This window comes from Geotrypetes seraphini, chromosome 3, assembly GCF_902459505.1.
Source record: "Geotrypetes seraphini chromosome 3, aGeoSer1.1, whole genome shotgun sequence".
In the NCBI taxonomy this organism is placed as follows: Eukaryota; Metazoa; Chordata; class Amphibia; order Gymnophiona; family Dermophiidae; genus Geotrypetes; species Geotrypetes seraphini.
In genome coordinates this window covers 178,770,123-178,792,499 of record NC_047086.1, presented here as the reverse complement: position 1 = coordinate 178,792,499, position 22,377 = coordinate 178,770,123, and the positions used below count along the sequence as shown (strand labels likewise).

General features: G+C 40.0%; 1 protein-coding gene across 1 annotated transcript in view; it reads left to right on the top strand.

The window, feature by feature from the left end:
• The window catches only part of IGF2R (insulin like growth factor 2 receptor), a 358,657-nt gene that overhangs the window by 190,173 nt on the left and 146,107 nt on the right, over positions 1 to 22,377 (top strand). The window contains exons 27-29 of the mRNA XM_033935794.1: positions 15,477 to 15,692; positions 16,761 to 16,945; positions 21,354 to 21,451. Of these exons, the coding sequence (XP_033791685.1) occupies positions 15,477 to 15,692; positions 16,761 to 16,945; positions 21,354 to 21,451 (499 nt within the window). The remainder of the gene's footprint in view (positions 1 to 15,476; positions 15,693 to 16,760; positions 16,946 to 21,353; positions 21,452 to 22,377) is intronic.

The window sequence follows — 22,377 nt, the reverse complement described above, 5'->3', positions numbered from 1 at the left end:
CGAGGCCAAAGGAATCTTATACTGACGTACGAAGACGGGCTTACTGTGGAGATCCGTAGGAATCTTGGTCACATGTAGATCAGTCAGTCCAGTGTCATAAGAATCCACTGCAAAAAGGTCTCGATACTTGTACAACAACTGTGTGAACTGAGCCTTTTCTTCATCAGAAGAGCACGCATCAGCTAGGTCCACTTGTTCCTTTACCATAGCATCAAACTTAGAAAAAGGTTGGTTGGAAGAGATTTCCACTTGGTCCTCAATCTGTTCTTGCAAAGATGAAGAATCAATGGCATTCACCGCTTTGGATTGGTCAGACAGAACTAACTTCCTGGATAAAATCAAAAAATCATTCTCCACTGTTACATGGGATGTCGATGCATCATATGGCCAAAGGAAGTCCAATGAAATGAGTCCTGTAGGTGAGGTAAAAATTCGGTCCGGTATATTCCCCCCCTGGCAGGGGTCAACAATGGAAGACAAGCTGCCAATGATAGGCAATGTTACCTCAACATCAGGAAAAGATTCACCCACTAGAAAACCCAAATGTTCTCCAGCGGAGAGAAAGACTTCCGTAGGTTGAGCATTGACAATCAATACATGGAAAGAAGAGGTAGGTACTTCAAGACATGGTAAAGCACCTAGAGAAAGACCATGCTCGAGAAAAGAGGTATTCGGGTTGAAAAAGCCAATATCATCGAGCATGCGTTGACCATGGGCCAAACGAAGAGGTAGAGCAAAATCATGCACAAGGCCAGGAATCTTGACGTCTTCAGCACAAACCACTTCACAAACTTGAGGAAGAAGTTGTCCAGCCTTCAGACCATCCATCAGGTCCACATTTTCTACCGGGATGCCTTGCAATCTGCTCCAAAGCACACCGTTCACCAAATCAACGTAGACTCCTAGACGAACAAGACATTCTGATCCTAAACACAAGGATGTGTATAGGCCTTTCACCACAGAAAAGTGATGAGTGAAAGTCTTAGAACCCAGGGTCAGCGAAAGGCTACAAACCCCAACAAGAGGCTTGACCCCCTGACCTGGTATAGGTAGGTGAGTAGAGTGGCGCCGAACAAACGGAACTGATGTGGTTCGCTGAAGTTGACAGTAAAAAGATTCACTAATCATGGAGATGTCACTCTGGAGTAGCAGTTGAGCTTGAACTGGGACAGAACCGTGCAGGTGAACATCAACAAACAAGTCAGTATCATCCTGGTGAAGTACAGCCAGTAGACGAGGATGAGAGGTCAAAGAACTGGAAACAGATGAGGTCGGGTCTTGGACAGTCTCTTGAGGTGGATCTGGCACGGGGAACGTAGACTTCAGAACAATCTCCAAATGGTCAGCCTGGAGAACAATGTCAGATATTTGTTCCTTGGGAACGCTGACAATCTCACGGTCTGTGGGACCCCCTTCTGGAACATTGGCATACCGTAGCTCCAAAATGTGTGGATCCGCTGAACGCAGGAAATTTATTCGAATTGAAGTATCGTTTCGTTCCACAGTACTGGTAACCTGGGGAAGGCGTGTAGTTGGTACCTTTCCAAAAGGAAGGGGACGAGTCACCTGAGCCCAGACCACTTCTTGGACGTAATCCAAAATAGGCCGCAATCTCTTCAAAAGATCGTTTCCAATCAAAAACTCCTCTCCTGGACTAGTGGTAATAATCACTGGGTGTTTAACATTCATTTTGCCTAACTGCAAGGTTAGCCAAGTTTGACCAACTGTCTCAATGTTCTGATGTCCATATGCAACCAAAGACAAATCACTGGGAACAATCAACAGTGTATTCTGGGTACCCAGAGTAGTCTGCAAACGTTGGAATAGTCCCTGAGTGATCAAAGTCACTTCGGAAGCCGTATCAAGTAAACCGGGACAAGACAAAACCTGTTGGAGAAACAAAGGTAAAGTGTACCGTTGACCCATAGGCGTTAACCTACCCAAGAAATACTTGTGTGACTTAATGGAATCCCACGAAGGAAGCCACTCGGTGTTCTCAGATAATTCACTGGATTGTACCAGATCTATGTCTTGTGTAGCATCAGGAGATGTTGTTTGGACAAAAGATACAATAGTGGGTGGAGAAATTGGTTCTCGGACTAGTCATGCGGTATCATCCTCTAACAATTCGGGTGTGTCATCCAGGTCATCTACTGAGGAAGCATGAGTATCAGTTGCTACAGACTTGACCACTCGAGTTCCGGAAGGCCTGTAACCGATATTGTTATCCTTTCTCCTTGAGGTCTGTTCCTTTCTCGCGGGGACAGATGCTGCCAATTGTTTAGAAGTCAATTCCAGGGCAGAAATACGATCCACCACCTGAGCCAATTGTTCCATTATCACACTGAGGTCACTCTGCTTCTGTTGCTTATTGGGCCGTCTCTTCTTCTGTGTCTTGGGTCCATCCCTATTGGGTGGTGCATCAGAAGAGGAAGTCTGGTCTGCTGGACGAGATGGAACAGGTCCTGGAGTGGAAACTACAGAGCTACTAGGTTCCAAAGCAAGTGAAGTCTGAACTGCGCATACACTCAGCTTAGGTTCCTTAGATCGTGCTTTGGGCACCGGTTTCTCAGATGAGCCTGCAGGAACCCTGACTTTATGATCATAGAAATCCTCGGCTACGGCTAAGATCGATGAGTAAGAGGCCTTTTTCATACCAGCCACAACCACACTCATATATTCAGGCAAGGCTTTTGCAAAGAGAGATCGGAATTCTCCATACTCCAGTTCGTCCTCAGAAGGAGTCCTGTCTGGAAAGAAATGTCGTTTCAGACGGAAAGCAAATTCACGGGGATTTTCTTGGAGTCCACAACGCAAATGGAATGCAGCTTTGCGAGATTCAATGGAATCAGCGTATGTACCATAACGTCTTTTGAGTTGTTGTTCCACCTCTAACACATCCGAAGTACCAGTGATGATGGATCGCAATGTCTCAGAACACTCAGAAGCAAAGGACCAACGGAGTAAACGAAGCTTATCACTGTCCTCTGTCACTGCATAAGTCTCAAAGAACTCATGTATTGAGGCCAAATGTGCTTCAATAGTTAGCTTAGTTCCCTCTCTAAAAGGTTCTATCATTTGTTTAAACATCTTCATTATCTGTACGTGATAGGGTGGTATAGTATAGCCACCTCCTTTCTTTTGAGTTTCTTTCCCTGTTTCATTATTGTGCTGTGACCTTTGTGGAGTATGTTGTGAAATGTCTGGTGCTTTGGTGCCATCTGGTGGTTGTTTAGGCTCACTGTAAACTGACCTTACCGGATGAGGTTTAGAGTCAGAAGGTTCAGTGACGTCACAGGAATTTGAGATAGACCTTACAGGGCGTGGTTGCTGCAATGGGCGTGGTTGCTGCACTGGGCGTTCAGCTAGTGTCACTAATTTCTCAGGGCAGGGTTTGTTACTAGGCAACAAGTCATCTGCAGTAGAATCAGAACACTCCTGCGAATTCCTGTTCCCACCTCCCCCACTAGAGCTGTAAAAAGAACGAAAGACGGTTCTAGGAGCCGGTTTAGGAGAATGAAGAGGTGAAAAAGGGAGAAAGGGAGCTTGAATATCCCTCTCACTACAAAGAGCAGCAACTTTGTCTTGTAAAACTTTCACATCAGTAACTAACGCAGTTCTCTGGAAGCATATATCTTGAACATTCTGGCGCAGAGCCAAATTATCGGCATCTGCCTGACATAACGAGTCAGTTAGCTGATTGACATGTGACTTACTTTCGGAAAGTCGGTTCTGAGACTCAACAAAGTCCGCTTGTAAGGCACATAATTGCCTGTCAGCACGGGCAGCCTTTTCATTAGACAGACGTTCGGTAGCGTCTAACTTTTCACCCAGACAAACATAAGCAGAAGTTACGTCTGCAAGTTCCATCTGCAACCTAGATAAAACCTCAGCATGATTTTTCTGACAAGTAGATAAAGAAAGCTGTAAATCTGCCTTCTGAGCCCGGACAGTATTAAGTTGCGTCACTAAAGATGTACACTTAACACAAGAGATATCCACTGAACTTTTTTTCTGACTTTCAAGTTCAGCATTCAACTCAGAACATTGATGTCGTAACTCAGACATCACCTGATCAAAGTCGGAATGTTGATCTTCACAATTAGAAGCTAACAGTTCAAGGGAATCATTACGAGTCCGTTCTGCCTGCAAAGAATTTTTACAATCCTCTAATTGCTCATATAAATCACTCTGAAGCTGACGTTGTTGAGATAAACTAGCAGAAACAGAAGTTTTAAAAGCAAACAATGCACAAATGAGCTCTGAATAATTTTCTCCTGTAGGTTTAGTACGAGCATGTAGGAGACGCTGCAATACTGAACAGTATGCCTGATTAGAGTCCTCTATATCTGCATGTAATAAACGTACAAGGTCAGAAAAATACACATCAGAATCTGTCTGTTTTAAAACTTGCACAGCTAATTTCTGAAAAACATCCTTTTCAAGAGCATGCCACGAAATCTGAGTCTCAGTGTCCACAGACATGGCAACGGTCGTAAATTAGAAACCTAGATATCCCGGCCAACGAGCCCCCAAAATCTGTAGAAGGATTTATGGTTCACTTAGCAGTAATATAAACACGTTATATCTCTGTTAAGTGGTCTAGAGAAAACCATAACCTCTTATTCAAGTCCAAATATCATGGTCTAATTATACGACACAAAACCCAGGCTAATGAGAAATATCTTTATTATGAAAATAGAAAAATATAATTCACAAGCCAGCTGCAGAATCTAAATATTGTTCAAAATATCTAATTACACAAATGAAACTCAGTACATGATTATCACAATCTAATGGTTAGACAATTAAGTAAAACTTCTTGTTAAACACACACTATTCCTTATAATAATAATCCCTGATTAACAAATGATTATATTATCACCCAGGTAACTTTTCAACCCTTTACCTATCACAAATGATTCCTATCTAATTCCCAAGCTAATAAAAGTAATTTCCGTATGCTCACCCTTAATTAGCCTCTCCGGCACAATTAGGTAGAAGAGAAAACTTTTTGTCAGCTGGAAGACGTCAGGAATCCCGTTGTAAAAGTTACACGTGTTGAAAATCCTTGATGAGGCTATAAATCATCAGCAATAAGTTCCGTTTATCTGTGCTAAATTCAGAACAGTTTTTAAATGTCCGAATTTCTATCTCTTAGGCAGAGAATCACACGAGGTAACTTACAGGTCTAATTATTGAAAGAAAAAGTTTACAATTAGAACATCTGTGAGCAGATCTGAGCTTCCCCGGACCTTATCACAGACTAACTAATTATTAATTAATTAGCACCTTTCTTTTCTTGAATCTCATCAGATGACTTCCTCGGACCAATCCAGAAACAGAACTTGATGAATAGCCTTTCTGTATAAAGTATCATATATGCTGGAAGACCCAGGGCCGTTAGACAGATAAGAACAGAATAATTTCTTCAAGATTCACACTGTCCCATTATTAAAGCACAGATGAATGCCCTTGAATAGCAACATTCGGGTACATCCCCATAATGCATCATTCTTCTTACTTCTTGCAAAATTCATGCTGGAAAGTTGCTTGCAGAGAGATATTCTTGAAACAATGGTTCAGGCTTGATGACATCATGGAGGCCTAACCTTCAGGTGTGAATACGGAAATATCCCTACAATGCTAAAGCAACTAGAAAATTCTCTACTGGAAAAATATGGGATGATGTTTGGAAACTGGACTTTCTGAAACGCCATCTATCAAGTAAATCTCATACCGACAGTATTAGGAAACTCAGAAGTAAAATTCCGAATTTAAGAGGGGGACTGGTTAACATATTGCTTGAAAGCCCAACCAAAAAAGAAAACAGGCAAATTAGTAATGAACCGTGTAGCGTGGCCGGCCCTCAAGGCTCGCGGTAACCGGCCCACGCTTACAATAGTCTCCCCAGCGTGCTTCCCCAAGATGGAGGAAGTCCCTGTTGTGCAAAACTTATCCTATGCGTTTAATCAGAATGGCCTCACACAGGTAAGTTATGAAATAACCAAAACCAAATTTATTGTTCAATTCACAAGTCCCAAAAAAAATGCATCAAAAGAAATTGTATTCCAATGGTCTTTGGCAAAAATAACACAAACAAAATATCATAGTAACCAGCCTGGTCTGGATATCAGTTCCAAAGTTCTTTATCAATGTCCCAGGTGTAGCAGAGTCTCTAACAGTCCTTGACTCTCAAACAAAGAAATCTCTGAACACTATTCACCCTGGTGCTGTGTAAATCCTGTCTCAAGCTTACAGGATATTTACACTTTCTGAATAAGAACCTGCTGCAGTTCCTTCCACAGCAGCACTCTTGGTAAGCAAGAGAAATAAAACTTCTCATACAAGCACACCTTGGGCTAGCATACATTCCCTTAGTTAGCATACTTCAGTAAAATACTTATGCTCAATGGAAATGGAACTTTCAACAAAACTTAGCACCAAAAAAAACCAACTTCAGACTAATTGATTTCCATTTCCTCAAATTGGCCCACCTCTGTTAAAGTGCTGTAATCCATATCTTCACATTCTGGATTTACCAAGGTTGTTTCAACTGGTTCAGAGTCCAACATTTCCACATCCCGTGGCTCTGGAGGAATTGGAGGCTCCTTCCACATGAGAGCTTCTCCAGCCTTTCCCTTTCTCTTGGTCAGCCAGCTCTCTAAATGCTGCCAAGCTGCTGTACCACGCCCAGCCCTACTCCGGGGCTGAACTTCCTTCAGCTGTGTTTGCCTTTTCCCCTGCTTAGCCAGCTTTCCACAAAATGGAGGATTTAAAGGGGCCTTACCAGATTTCACCAGGCTGTGTTCTGCATTAGGTCTGAACACAGCCTGTGCTTTCTGGTCTTGTTCCTGCCTAACAGGGACACAGTGATTAGCCCGGACCAGTTTCAGGGGATGTTTTCTTTCATTCTTTTCTGGCACAAGGCCGGCATTGGACTCGGGCTTGTGACAACGGAAGCGTTCCAGTCCTGATGAAATTAAGGTTCTTGTCGACAGTGTTGTGCTGGCCATTAAGATGAATATCTCAATGCTCTCTGTTCAAGATATCAATGAGCACATGGCGAAGTATGTTAGTATATCTGATAGCTGGAGAAGCAAAAACTATGCTTTTGAATTTCTTGGAATTATCAATGGCATCGTGCAAGATGATCGTATGGTAGACATTAAATTAGCAACGTATCATACATTAACTGTTGATGAAAGCACAGACATTTCTGTCAACAAATACTTAATACTCTACTTTAAGTATCGGCCAGTCAATTCAAATGAGTATAGGATATCATTTGGTGGGATGCTACAGTTGGAATCATGTGATGCTACATCAATAGTAACAGCAATTAGAGAATTCTATAGGAAACATGAACTTGACCTGAATAAAATGGTTATGTTCACCTCTGATGGTGCCTCTGTTATGTTGGGCAAAATAGATGGTGTTGCAGCACAGCTGAGAAAAGACATTCCACATTTAGTGCAGCAACATTGTGTTGCACATCGGGAAGATTTGGGACTTTCTGATTCATGGAAAGAAGTAAAATTGATGAAAGAAGTAGAAACTGTAATGAGAACTGTGTACAAGGTGTTCTGTCGGTCTTCTACTAAACGATGCAAATTTCAAGAAATAGCAGATAAATCTGAATGTGAATCAATTGCTTTCAGACCTCTGAATGAAGTGCATTGGTTATCTAGACACTTTGCACTTAAAGCAATTATTCGAAATTATGATCCCCTGTTAAAATATTTTGAAGAAGACAAAGATAATGATCCTATTGCAAAGTACTGCTATAAGAAGCTGAATAGTGAACAATTTCATATTACACTTGAAGTTTTGAATGATGTCTTATCAGAACTGGCTTCCTTAACCAAGGCATTTCACCATTGGAAGCTTATCATCTTGCACAGGGTAAATTGAACAAACTTCAAATGCAATACTTAGGCGACAAGGTTAAGTGGAGTGATAAAGTCAACAGTCTTCTTGACAACAGGATGAGGTCTGGAGAAAAAGTTTCAGTAGATACTAATTCCATATTAACCTTCATCAACATCCTATGTTTGCATCTGGGTGAAAGATTTCCTGAAAATGAAGTTGAGGAATAGTCTGCTTTTGACTGTACAGCAATATCACAATGCGACTTTGACTTCGGAAATGAACATATCAGATTTCTTTGTTTAAAGTATAAACAATTTCTTCCGGAGGAAAGTGTTATTATTCAGCAATACAATGACTTTAAATTTCTTGTTGCAGAAAAAATCAAAAGCAATCTGATAAAACAGTTTTCCAGATATGACGAAATTTGCATTTCAGAATGATCAATTTGCAGATTTAGCAAAATTGATGGACATTGGTGCTACATTCTTAGCATCTAGTTCAGATTGTGAGCGTGGTTTTAGTCTAATGAACAATTTGAAGACTAAACAAAAGAATCGTTTACATTTAGAGCATTTGGAAATGCTGATGCATGTTAAGAGTCACCTTCAAGATGGAGGCTCAACAGATCTTGACAATTTATTCGGACTGGATAAATATGAAAGATTGCAGGGAAAAACTTTGAAAACTAAATTGCTGCTGTTTTCTAAATTTTAAGTATAAAGTACAATGATACCTTATTTATAGGTAGCGCTCAATGAAACATTTCAGTGAAACATAATTTATGTTTATTGAAATGAGACTTTATGTTACATAAAGTGTAACTAAAATTACATTGTGTTTTCGTTAATTCAGACTAAACTCAAGGACCTGCCCATAAATGCCCATAACTGAACTCCAGGCCCTTTGGCAATCATCTTTATAGTGCACACAAATTTAGTTTTCTTTAAAATGCGCACAGATTAAATTTTTTGCACACACAGCCTATGAAAAATTAGAGGGAACATTGTTTGGCACTGGGTTCTTGTCTGTAAAAAAGGGGTCTATTTACCAGGGATTAGTCTGCAATAGTAAAGTAACAGTAGAAACTCATCATAAAAATGCTCAAGTAAGAGTATAGCCTCTTAAAACAACTTTTTTATTACAAAGTTAAAAGTATTGGAGAGACCACTGTGGCCCTGTGCTTTAGGAGATCCAGTGCTGCCAGGTGTCGGTGACTTGTAGCTGGAACAAGCCAACATATGTTTTTAAAAACAACTGGTGTGCTGCTGGCCCACAATATCATTGGCAGTCTCTTCTACCCCTTCCAACCCCCCCCCCTGGTACAGTGTCACTGGCAGTCTCTTCCACCATTGCGGCACAGTATCTCGGGTAGTCTCTTCCATCCCCCCCAAGGTATCTTTTTTAAATTGCATCTTATCGGCAGGAGCTTTCTGTGCTCCTGCCCTTCCCTCCGTAAACCGCTGCCTCCTAATGTCTTCCTTTAGCTGCAGAGAGGTGCTGAAGGAAGGCGCGAGCTTTTCGCAGTCTGCCTGGTTCTGCATTGCTCTCTGAATAGCTTCTCATCCCGTGAGAACTGACTATACATGCTCAAAACTACATATATGCTCAAAACTACATACTAATTACCCAACTCTTCCCATGTGCAGGAATCATTTCAATACCTTGGGTTGGGGGTGGATGTGGCCCTTAGAGAGGTTGCCCTTCTGACTCCGGCATAACAAATTCTCATTGAATATCTCTAAAACTATCGGTGTCCTTTTCTCAATCTCTACCGATGAATGTCTTTTCTTACTCATTTGTATTTGACTCCTCTCCAATCAGATTGATAGCAAAGTTAAAATTCTTGGGATTATCCTTGATAAGAACCTTACCTTCCATCAACAAATCAACAATGAAATGTTTTCATAAGCTAAGGCTCATCCACTCCATCTCTTCTCTTCTTGATATCCCTTCTATTAACATCTTGATTCATTCTCTCGGAATCTCAAGCATAGGTTACTATAATGCCCTATATTACATTACATTACATTACATTAGGGATTTCTATTCCGCCATTACCTTGCGGTTCAAGGCGGATTACAAAAGGTTAATTTAAAAAAGACAGAATTACAATGATTAGCTAGAGAGGTAAGTTGTAGATCTTAAGAGCATTTAGAGGTCGTGTTGTTATTGCTGTTTCAGGAATTTCTTGAAAAGTGTGGTTTTTATTTCTTTTCTGAATGTCCTATAGTCTGGGGTGGTCATCAGAAGGTTGGAGATCTGGTTGTCCAGTCTTGCGGCTTGAGTGGCTAGGAGGCCGTCGTGTAGTTTTGTTCTTTTTACTTCTTTGATTGGGGGGGGTATGAATGGTGAGTGCGTTTTTCTGTGTCTGGTACTGGGTGCTTGGATGAGGCGATTGTTCAGGTATGATGGGCTGTCTCCGTGTAGGGTTTTAAATAATATGCAGTAAAATTTGAAATGGATTCTTTCTTGGATTGGGAGCCAGTGTGAGTTGATGAAGGCTTCAGTGATGTGGTCATGTTTTTTCAATGAGTAGATGAGTCTCAAAGCTGTATTTTGGATTGTTTGGAGTTGTCTTATCGTAGTTGCAGGACATGGAAGGAAGAGTATGTTACAGTAGTCCAATATACCTAGTATTAGGGATTGTACTATAAGTTGGAATTGTGTTCTTTCAAAGAATTTTCGGACTTGTCTCAGGTTTCTCATGATTGCGAATGATTTTTGAATTGTTTTATTTATTTGCGGTTGCATTGTGCAACATCTGTCTATGGTCATGCCTAGTAGTTTTATGGTGGTTTGGATGGGATATTTGGTTGCGTTTATGTCTAGGTTGGTTGTGGTTTGGATTTTGTCATTTTCTAGGAGGATGAATTTGGTTTTGTCTTGGTTGAGTTTAAGTTTGTGATTTTTCATCCAGGTTGTGACTGCTTCAAGTGTTTGGTGAAGTTTGTCTGTCATGGTAGGTTTAGAATGATCGTATGGGACGAGGATGGTGATGTCATCCGCATAACTATAGGAGGTTATGCCTAGATTATCCAGATGCGTTCCTAGAGAAGCAGTGTAGAGATTGAAGAGGGTAGGGGATAGTGGAGATCCTTGTGGTACGCCGCAGGGGTTTGACCAGGATTCTGACTTTTCTTTGTTTGATTTTACACTGTAGGTTCTGAGTTTTAGGAATCCTTCAAACCAGGAGTATACTTTATCTGAGATGCCTATTGCATCTAAGATCTGTAGAAGGATGTTGTGGTCTACTAGGTCGAATGCCGCCGATAGGTCCAGTTGTATGAGTAGCATTTTTTTCCCTGTACTAAGTTGTTGTCTGACGGTATCCATAAGGGAGCCTAGTAGTGTCTCTGTGCTGAAGTTTGTTCTGAAGCCTGATTGCATGGGGTGGAGTAGGTTATGGTCCTCTATGTAATTGGTGAGGAGTTTGGCTACTAGGCCTTCTATAATTTTGACATATAGCGGAATTGAGGCTATAGGTCTAAAGTTAGATGGGAGGTTTTGTGGTGCTTTTGGGTCTTTTTGGATTGGGGTGATGACAATTTCGCTGAGGTCAGCAGGGAATGTGCCTTCTGTGAGCGTGAATTGGATCCATTGTAGAGTTATGGTGCGGAATTTTACACTGGAGGTGGTAAGGAGATATGAGGGGCAATGGTTGAGGTTACAGGAGGCATGGCTGTATTTTTTGTAGAATTTGTTGAATTCTGACCATTGTATGTTAGGGAATTGAGTCCAAATTCTGTCTGCTGCGATTGCCTCTTTTCCTGTAGGGTGGATTGTGGTTGGATTTTGATGGGATGGGTTAAGGATGAGTGTGGCTCTGGTGTTGGTGATTTTGTTCTTGAAGTGTTCTGCTAAGAGGGTGGGTGATGGTGGAGGTGTGTTCGTGGTGGTAGTGTATGGTTTGGTGTCTGTTAATTCTTTCAGGATTTGGAATATTTTTTTGGAATCTTGGGTTTCCGTGCCTATGAGATTAGTGTAGTAGCTTTTCCTCTTATCTTTTAGTAGATTTTTGTATTGTTTGTTGATTTTTTTCCAGTCGGTTTTTGTTTGATCTTGGTTCTTTTTTCTCCATTTTCTTTCTAATCTTCTACACTGTCTTTTGAGTTGGAGTAATTCATTATCAAACCATTGGTCTGATTTCCTGCTGGTTCTGGTTTTGGTTTGTAGGGGTGCCAGATCATCAAGGATGTTGGTGGATACATTTTTCCAGTGGGAGATGAAGTTTTTTGGGTCGCAGTCTTGGATAGTTTCGTCTACCTTTGACCAGAAAATGGTTGGGTCGATATGTTTGCGTGAGGTATATGTAGTTTTTTTTGATTGAGGTGTGTGTTTGGTCTTGGTCCAATTGATGTTGAAGTTATAAATGTAGTGGTCTGACCATAGGGATGGGGACCATGTTCCGTTAGGAGTTTGGATTGCTGGATTGGATGGTTGGTGAGACATGAATGCAGCAATGTCCAGTTGATGACCTTTTTCATGAGTGGTTTGTGGGTTTAGGATCTGGAAGGATAAGGCATTGAGGAAGGATAGACAGTTATTTGCTGGTGTGGAGGTTGTGTCTTCTAGGTGTAGGTTTAGGTCTCCTAGGATGAGGTTATATTCAGCTGTTAGTGAGTTTTGGTAGATGAAGTTTTCAAATTCAGGTCTCACTGTGGTCCAGTTTCCTGGTGTTATGTAGCAGAGCAAGCAGTTTAGAGAGTTTTTTAGTGTTGGGTTTGTGAGTTGACACGCTAGGAAATCCATTTGTGGAGTGGATGTTTTCTCAAGTATGTTTAGAGTTAGGGAGTTCTTGAATATTATTGCTAGTCCTCCTCCTCTTTTTTTCTCTCTGCAGGTTACTGTTATTTTGTATCCTGGCGGGCATACTTCTTTTATTCTAGGGTCTGTGTCTGAGGTTAACCAGGTTTCAGTGAGGAATAGGCAGTCAAGTTTTTCTGTTTTTATCCAATTTTTTATGTTTTCTGTTTTGGGTCCTAGTGCTCTGATGTTAACATAGGCACATGTAAGGGAGGTCGTGTCAGTCTGGGGAATGTGAGTTGTTTCCGGGTATATGAGTGTTGTGGGAGATGGATGAGATTTTGTTTTCGGAAGTGTTGATCTTCTTCTCCAGGTAACAGTGATGGAGTGTTGAGTGCTGGCGTGGTGGTTCGAGTTTCTTGATGTGAGTATTCTTCTGTTGGGAAGTTGGAAGTTGGTTGTACTGGAGGATGTGGTTGCGGTGGGTAAGTTGTTTGCTGCTGCTTTCCAACTAGAAATGAGGAGGATTATCAAAAGGGTGGCTAGTGTGTGTGTATGCAGGGAGAGCTTCATTTTTGATGTCTGGTTCGGGGGGGCGGAGCAGGGCTCCCACGCCGGCCCGATCTGGCTGGCTTCTGTGAAGTGGTGCGCTGGGTCGTTTTTGAATGTAATATGTCCTCCGGCTGGATTGGGGGGGCGGAGCAGGGCTCCCACGCCGGCCCGATCTGGCTGGCTCGTGTTGGTGCTGTGCGCTGGCTTTTTTAAGGTAAAATGTCCTCCTGCTGGATCGGGCATAACCCAGAAAGAAATCCGTCGTGTGCAACTACTTTAAAATACTGCTGTTAAATTAATTTACCATGCAAAAAAGTATGATCATGTTACTCCCCTTCTCCGTTAAGCACAATGGTTACCTATCACTCACTGTCTCACCTATAAAATACTTCTTACCTTCAAAACAAAAAACTTCAACCAACCAGCTTTCATTCAAAATTCTGATCCCATATTCATCCTCCAGGGCTCTCCGCTCTAACAACCAAAACCTACTTACTATTCCATCGATACGTGAACTTTTCTATGACACCACTTGCAAAGCCATTTTTTCTGTCACTGCACCCTCTGTTTAGTGCCCTTCCATTGGATCTCCAACTAGAAATCTCTCTAGAAAAATGTAAAACTAAACTTGGACTTTTCTTTTCAAAGTCGCCTGTACTCTTTAATCCCAGCTTTCTTTTACATTTCACTTATACTTTTTGAAGTACCTTGGAAAATCAAAACGCTTCTCTTGAAGTGAGCCCTACCCTAATGTATTTTCCCTTCTCCACTTACCTCCCTTTATTTTTATCTCAATGTATTTACAAACTTACCTTCCCCCACTTCCCCTTCGGTTCATGTATGTCAATGAGTATGCCCCCCGTATTTTTTTTTAGCTTTTGATAGTATATTTCTTTTAATGTCACATTTTATTTTTAAATCTCATTTTATTGTAAACTGTTTAGATACCCGTCTGATAAACGATATATCAAAAATAAAGAAAACTTGAAACTCAGCAGGTTTGAATTATTTCCTTAATGAGTCTCGGCATTGAGCTGTAAGACTCAGTGCTTTTTGGGACAGGTAGTTCCTCCCATACCTGTTACCCTGCTGCCCAGCAGGACATCTGCAGCCTTAGTGAGGTAAAACTTCTTAATCTTTCACAACCTGGCCTTTTGCATCTGGATTTTTGAAATCACTCTGCTGGAAGCATGTGTTGCTTCTGCTGAGGATGATTTCGTAAAGAAGCAGAAGTAGTCAGCCTCTGCAGGGGGCAATATCTTGTTCTTGCACTTTGTCAAAATAAGCCTCTCTTCAAGATTAGAAGACAGTTGGTGTGGTCCGTGCTAGCTCACAAGGACATGCGAGTACAGTGCTTTTATTTGTCATGATTATGTTCGGAGCCTAGGTGAATGAAGCATTTCTAATAAATACCAAAGTTCTGTATCTTTCTGTGATATATGGACAGGGACAGAAGCCAGATTTGTGACATGTTTGCACAGACAACGAAGTATAATAATTAAAAAGTATAAGACTCAATTAGGTGGTGGTAGAGAATTTTTCTGGGGGCACTGAAGTTCGGGTGATCTTGATTGATAAGTTTATCAGGGAAAGGAGAAGTAGGGTTCTTAGGGATTTGAAAGTTACTTGGTGGAGAAGAAATAGGAAGGCTGAAGGTTTGCCTGGGTTCCTAATATCTTTGCACTAGTCTTGCTTAAGTAATTCAGAGTTTTTAATGCACGTGAAAGAGTGTTTAGGGCAGGGGTAGGGAACTCTGGTCCTCGAGAGCCGTATTCCAGTCGGGTTTTCAGGATTTCTCCAATGAATATGCATTGGGGAAAGCAGTGCATGCAAATAGATCTCATGCATATTCATTGGGGAAATCTTGAAAACCCGACTGGAATACGGCTCTTGAGGACCGGAGTTCCCTACCCCTGGTTAGGTGGTTAGAACAGTGGGCTAAAATCTAAGGAAACACGTTTCAAGCACAATGGCCCCCCCCCACCTGAAATTGTAACTCGCTTAGTAAATAAGTATGATAGATATTTTTAAAATAAATAGTCCATGTGACCTTGAGTAAGCTACTTTACTTCCTATTTCCTTGGGTATGTCTGTGGAAGGGAATCATTATACATCGATTTTAAATAATGCTGTAAGCCACCCTGAGCATTATTTGGAAAACCAAGGAGAAAATAAAAAGAAATATATGGAAAAATAATGCTGCTATAATCTAATTTTTAATGTAAAATATTATATTGCATTGCTTAACATGTAAAGGAAATATTTTAAGTACACTAATATTTTGTTTGATTTCCAATTTGTATTTCAAGGAACTAACTGTCTGGTAAGAGATCCAAAATATGGCTATTCTTATAACCTGGCTCCTCTTGGTGGCAAGGAGCTTTCAGTTGCTGCTGGCAAGTACGAGTACCATTTTACAGTCTGTGGTGTAATCTCGGATTCTTTATGCCTGGCTGAGAAATCCAGTGGATTAAGGGTATCATCCTGCCAAGTCCAGACTGATAGTAAAGTTGCAAAAATAGCAGGTACAGTATTCTTGATCTTTCTTTGATTTGACATAAAGGATAATTTCATTATTGGCTCCTTTTACAAAGGTGCGCTAGCAGTTTTAGCGCACGCTAAAATGCCACGCGTGCTAGCCGCTACCGCCTCCTTTTAAGCAGGTGGTAATTTTTCGGCTAGCGCATGCTAATCGTGTGCGTGCGCTAAAAACACTAGCGCACCTTTGTAAAAGGAGCCCTATATGTCTTTTAGTATACAATGTTTGTTATCTTCCTTCAGCCTCTTCACATTTTTCTAAGTTAGACGTGGTATTTTCCATATAAACTCAAAACACTGTATGAAAATGAAGTCTAATGTCCAAAAATAAACACTGTGAAACTCCATCAAAAACAGTATGCATAGCAATTTGCCAAAAATGGAAGGATAAAGCCTCATTCTCTGTCATTGTACTGGGGCATTGACACATTAGATATCAATTTCACAGTTAAACAAAAAACAAACTTACCCATATACTCAAAATAAAAAAAAAAAGATTTTAAATTAAACTCCTAAAGTAAAAAAAAATAAAAAAATGCATTCTTTAAATAAACTTAACTTTCAAATGAGCTTCTTCTAGAAGGTAAATCATGGTTCTACCGATGGTGGTGGTTGTTTCGTTATTCGTTGCGTCATGGTTAAGGACTGTGAATTTCACATTTTTATTATGGTTCAATAAGTCTGAACGTAAACATTTTCAAAAAAGAAAGAACAGTGCTCGTTTTGTTCCACTTCAATGTGCAGCAATGCAGCATTCGGGAAGAAGCAAAAATCTTCTCTAGTTGTGTTAATTGCTCTTATCGGGCTAACATTGATGCCTGTTCTTCACACGTATCCCTAAATAGGTTTGCTAATTTAAGTGTGTCATCATTTTTTAATTCATTTGATGTTAGTCCAATAAAGATTGAAATGTGGCAATTGTGCAAAAAAGGTATTTTAGTGAAGAAATGTAATACATTATAGCTGTAAAGTCATATTGAGAGACAGCTTATAGGTTTCATTTAGTAGCCAGCTGGTGTCCTTCATCTGTGTTCTCTGTCTCTTTCCATAAACAGGATTGTATACTACAAATGTAACATACGACAATGGGCTAATTATGATAAACTACACTGGTGGAGAGACATGCCACAAAATTTACCAGCGGTCCACAGCTATTCTTTTCTACTGTGACCACAATGCAAAGATGGAAGACATACTTTATAAAGGAACTCAGGGCTCTGTAAACAGGGCAAAAATGCAGGTATTAATGATAAAAAGATTATTGATCTTGTCAGATCTGTGATGTGATGTCATCTAAATACCAGCATACTTGCAATCTCCTCTTCCCCATCATCCTCTGTCTCATGAATATCATTAGGTAGTGCCAATATGCCAAATCAGAATATAAATCTTAAACTACTTTTATTATGGTTTTAAAAGGGAAAATAGGTAATACTTTAGCAGTTCTGTCTGTTTTCATACCTTCACCTTCCCCAATCTTGTATTACAACTTTCAAATAACTACCATATTGGGTCAAACCTAAGGTCCATTGAGTTGAGTATTCTGTTTCCAACAGTTGTCAGTCCAGGTCATGAGTACCTTGCAGGATGCCCAAAGATAAGATAAATAGCAAGGGAATTTATGATCTGGGATAAACGAAGCACAGTTACTTACCGTAACATGTGTTATCCAGGGACAGCAGGCAGATATTCTCACACATGGGTGACGTCACCGACAGAGCCTCGATACGGACCACTTCAAAAGTGCATCACCACTTTAGAAAGTTCACGATAACCCACATCACGCATGCCTCCTCAATTAAGATAAGCCAGCTAAGAAGCCAAACATTGGAGGTGGGTAGGTTGTGAGAATATCTGCCTGCTGTCCCTGGATAACACCTGTTACGGTAAGTAACTGTGCTTTATCCTAGGACAAGCAGGCAGCCTATTCTCACACATGGGTGACCTCAAAGCTAACCAGAATGGGATGGTGGGAGAGTTGGCCTACAAGAAAATAAATTTTATAATACAAACTAGTTGAAGTGCCCATCCTGTCTGGAGAAAAAATTCCAGACAATAATAAGAGGTGAATGTGTGAACTGAGGACCAAGGGGCAGCTGTACAGAAGTCCGTAATAGGAGTAAAGTCAAGGAAAACTACAGAAACTGCCCTAGCTCAGACTTTATGGGCTGTGACCTGACACCATGTGCAGACCAGGTTGAGCAAAACAGAACGAAATACAGGTAACCAAACAGAAACCGGTTTCTTAGAAACAAAATGCCCCCAACTTGTTAGAATCAAAGGAGATGAAGAGTTGAGGAGAAGTTGTATAAGTGGTTGTCCTTTTGATGTAAAAAGTCAAGCACACTTATAGACCAGAAAGGAGAGAATGAGATGAAACGTCTCCACCCAGTTCGATAGAAACTGTGGTTGCTTGCGTAGAAGCACTGTATCATAGTGAAAAACTGTGAAGGATAAATCTGGCACCAACACTTGAAACTCACTGACCCTCATAGCAGAAGTGAGCAAGATAGGAAAAAATAACTTTACAGGTGAAAAACTGAAGATGAGCTGAAAAGTAGGCTTCGCTAAGCTGGAAAGGACCCCCTGAAGGTCCCAGACTACAGGTGAAAGTTTGAGAGGTAGTTTCACCTTGAAACACCTTTTCATGAATCTGAAGACCAAGGGAGAAGCAGAGAGAGGTTGTCCCTCGATTGCATGTGAAAAGCTGAAACAAGCCATAAGAAGCTTTCCCTCCACTAGCATGTAAAAAGGTAGAACAGTACTGAGAAAGATTCTGTTTTAAATTCTTTATTCATTTTTGCACATTACAACAAGTGTAGCAGATAAACTCATATGAACTTATAAATACACACTTGATTAACTCTCATATAACACTTTAAGTATAACATTTCATTACAAATTAATATTCTATAATATTTTGAATATTATGTAATAAACTTAATATTTAAACTATTCTTATTAAATAGAAAAACCTCCCCTCCCATCACAATATTACATACAAGTACCATTACAATGAAACTATTGATATATTCATATATTATGAAATAATAAAAATAACCCCCCCCCATATTTCCCCTCTATTCAAATATCTTATTTTGGGAAAAGTTTATCATTCATTACAAAAATCTGTTAATAGTCCCCATATCTTCTGAAATTTACCAAAATTTACCAAATTTACCAAAATTTACCAAAATTTTTGTGTTGCTGTTGTACGTTCCATTTTGTATATATGACATACAGAATTCCACCAAAAGTTATAATTTAACCTGTCATACTTTTTCCAATTGTATGTTATTTGCTATATTGCTACTCCTGTCAAAATAAATAAAAAGATTCTAATCGACAAAGTAGAAAATTCACACCATTCCAACTGACAAGGAAGGTGGAATCTGGGTGATGAAGACGACACCAGGAAAAAACCCCCACCCCACATTTGGTTATGAGAACAATATAGTGAGGCTGGTTTCCTGGAGACATCAAAATATGTTAGGTGACTTGCCCAGGGTCACAAGTAGCTGCACTGGGATTTAATCTCACAACCTCTGGGTACATAGGCAGCAGAGACAGCAGCTCTACCAGTTGAGCTATAGCCTTTCCTCTAGAGATGTAATACAGAACAGTTCAGCACGAAAGAAACCCAACTGCCAGGTGAAAGGACTACAGGCTGAAACATAGAAAATGTCCATGCTAGTGATAAAGCAGTGGATTTGCTCCCTTGTGCTAAGGAAAAGAAAGGAGAACTAATACTATCTGAGCCATCCAGAAGCTAAGAGAAGCATGGTGGATAACACCTGTTGTAGATTGATCAAAAACATCAACATGAAAAGAGAGGACGGAAACGCATAGAAAAAAACATGCTCGTGCTGTTTTTTTGAGATCCAGCAAAGATCCAATGGAACGCAGTTGAATTGTTTGTGTGTTCAATATAAAGAACAGCGACCAAAAGGACACATATTTTAGAATGTGTATTTCTGAAAACTATTGACTACTGAATATTTATGATATGGTGGTGTTTATTAAATTATTATAAAATGCTCTACATTTGTGTAGGTTTACCACTTTGAGTAGCTTGATATTTCATTTATAGAAAGTGAAAGATTTATGTGGCTTGATAAAAAATTATTACTATTACTAAGAGTTATCATTTGATTGAATTGAAAAAAGCTCTTCATAATAGCTTCTCTGATATTTAGGTAATATAAATTATACAAAGTATGCATATTAAAATCTTTAAGTCTCTCCTCATATGCTTATGATGAAGACCACAAACTGTTTTAGTAGCTTTTCTCTGGACTGATTCCATCCTATTATTTATTTTTGAAGGTGTGGTTTCCAGAATTGTACATAATATTTTATAAAAGGTCTCATGAGGCACCAATATCTCCTTTTTTCTACAGGCCATAACTCTCCCTATTCATCCTAGCATCCTTCTAGATTTTGTTTGTGCCTTTTCAAACTGTTTGGCCACTTTAAGATCATCACATATTATCACACCCAAGTACTGCTCTTTTTTCATGCACAAAAGTTCTTCATCCCTTAAACTCAGCTTTTTGTTGCCCAAATGCATGACCTTGCATTTCTTAGCAAGAGCCTAGGATCTTTGCCAGAAGGAGTAATTGAGAACTTTCTACACTTTGCTTTTTTATGGATGCTTTCATCACAGTAAGAACGAGAGAACTGGACTTCACTGAAATCAAGTGTCATTGTAGATGAAGTCTGCCACATTAAAATATGTTGGCCCTGTAGAAGGCCATGAATTAGTAAGCAACAGTATCTGTTGAAGCCTCTCTAAGTTTCAAGAGTCCAGAACATCTGTCCATGATTCTGCTTTCTGTTGTGTGTTTGATCTTTTCTTTTTTTTTTTTTTCAAGATTGACAGAATAGAGGTATTTTTAAATAAAATAAATGAACAGTACCTCTTGCCATGCTCAAATCTCAGGTAGAAGATATCTTAAGGATGCTTATTTCAAGTTGAATGAGGTGTCAGATCTGGTCACTTTCAAGAGTGCATTTGAGAGTAATGACTTCTAGATCTAGGAGGACATTGGTACAATTTGTGGAAGAGAGTTTTAATGAACATCCTCCTTGAGCCTCCTGAACATCCTCCTTGAGCCTCCTGAATCTGAAACCTCTTCTCCACTTCATATCAAAAATGATTTAACTATTCCTGTTTGCTTTTAGCTTGATTATGGATGAAGGCTAATCGTTCTGGATTTATCTGCCATACTTCGGACAGAGGCTACTAACTTTTTATTTCAGTGAGATATGATGCAAGATCCAAACAAAGGAAAACATACAACTCTTCAGGAAGAAAGAAATAGAAAGAATAAGAACAAGGATAAATACAGAGGTTAAACCTGTTGAAGAATTGAGACTGCTTTATTTAAGCATCCGTTCTGTACAGTGGGGGGGAAAAACAAACTGTTGACTGGGCGCAGAAAGGGCTGTGCATGTCAGCCTCAGTGATGTGCAATGTCATCACTCACTTATGTGCCTGATTCAATCCTGCATGTCAGTAGACAAATATTACTATAATCTTACACAGTCTTTTAATGCTATGATGTCTGTCATGCCAAACAATAAAATTTTAATTTACTTTGTTTATCAGCTTTGAATGTTTGACTAAATATGTTTTTTCTTTTTAGCCAGTGTTTCTGAAAGAGACGGCCGACTGTACATACCTATTTGAATGGCGCACTCCTTATGCTTGTCCACCTTTCAGATCTGTACAGTGTTCTTTCAGGTGAGTTCAGTGCTAATGCTCTTTAGTACAAGATCATGAAGGGCATAGAGAAAGTAGAGAGGGACAGATTCTTCAAACTTTCGAATAATAAAAGAACAAGAGGGCATTCAGAAAAGTTGAAAGGGGACAGATTCAAAACGAATGCTAGGAAGTTCTTCTTTACCCAACGTGTGATGGACACCTGGAATGCGCTTCCAGAGGGCGTAATAGGGCAGCGTACGGTACTGGGGTTCAAGAAAGGATTGGACAATTTCAAGCTGGAAAATGGGATAGAGGGGTATAGATAGAGGATTACTGCACAGGTCCTGGACCTATTGGGCCACCGCGTGAGCGGACTGCTGGGCACAATGGACCTCAGGTCTGACTCAGCAGAGACATTGCTTATGTTCTTATGTTTTGCTATTCACTGGTGATCAGAATTTAACACAATCATGCCTATATGTAGTAAGTGGAGGTTTTTTGCCAATGATCCCTGTAAGGAGTTGGCTGGATGTGTGCAAATTATTTTTTCGTGTGAGCGAGAAATTCTGAAAACCAACAGTTTTTGATCCCAGTATTAGCAATGCATTTCTGTGCATAGCAAAAAAAAAAAAAAATCACACAAATGGGTAATTGATTTAGTTTAGTTTATTTTTGACTGTTGCTGTTTTCTGGGTCTTGCTGCATCTGGGTGGGTAGACCCGACGTTTCAGCCATCATGCTGTGGCTTTCATCAGGGTAGTTTAATTTTGTTTAAAACTTGGGTTGGGTCAGTATTTTTGTGAGCAACCATGTAAAATGTGTGAGCAGTTGCTCAGGTGCTCCACTTGGAACATTAGTTTATCACCCCAAAATTTCTGTAGCAATCAGAGAAGCTCGCACTGTCATTTTTAAATTTGATGTCTGGTACTGCCATTATTGAAATTAAAATACTGTACAGCATTCAG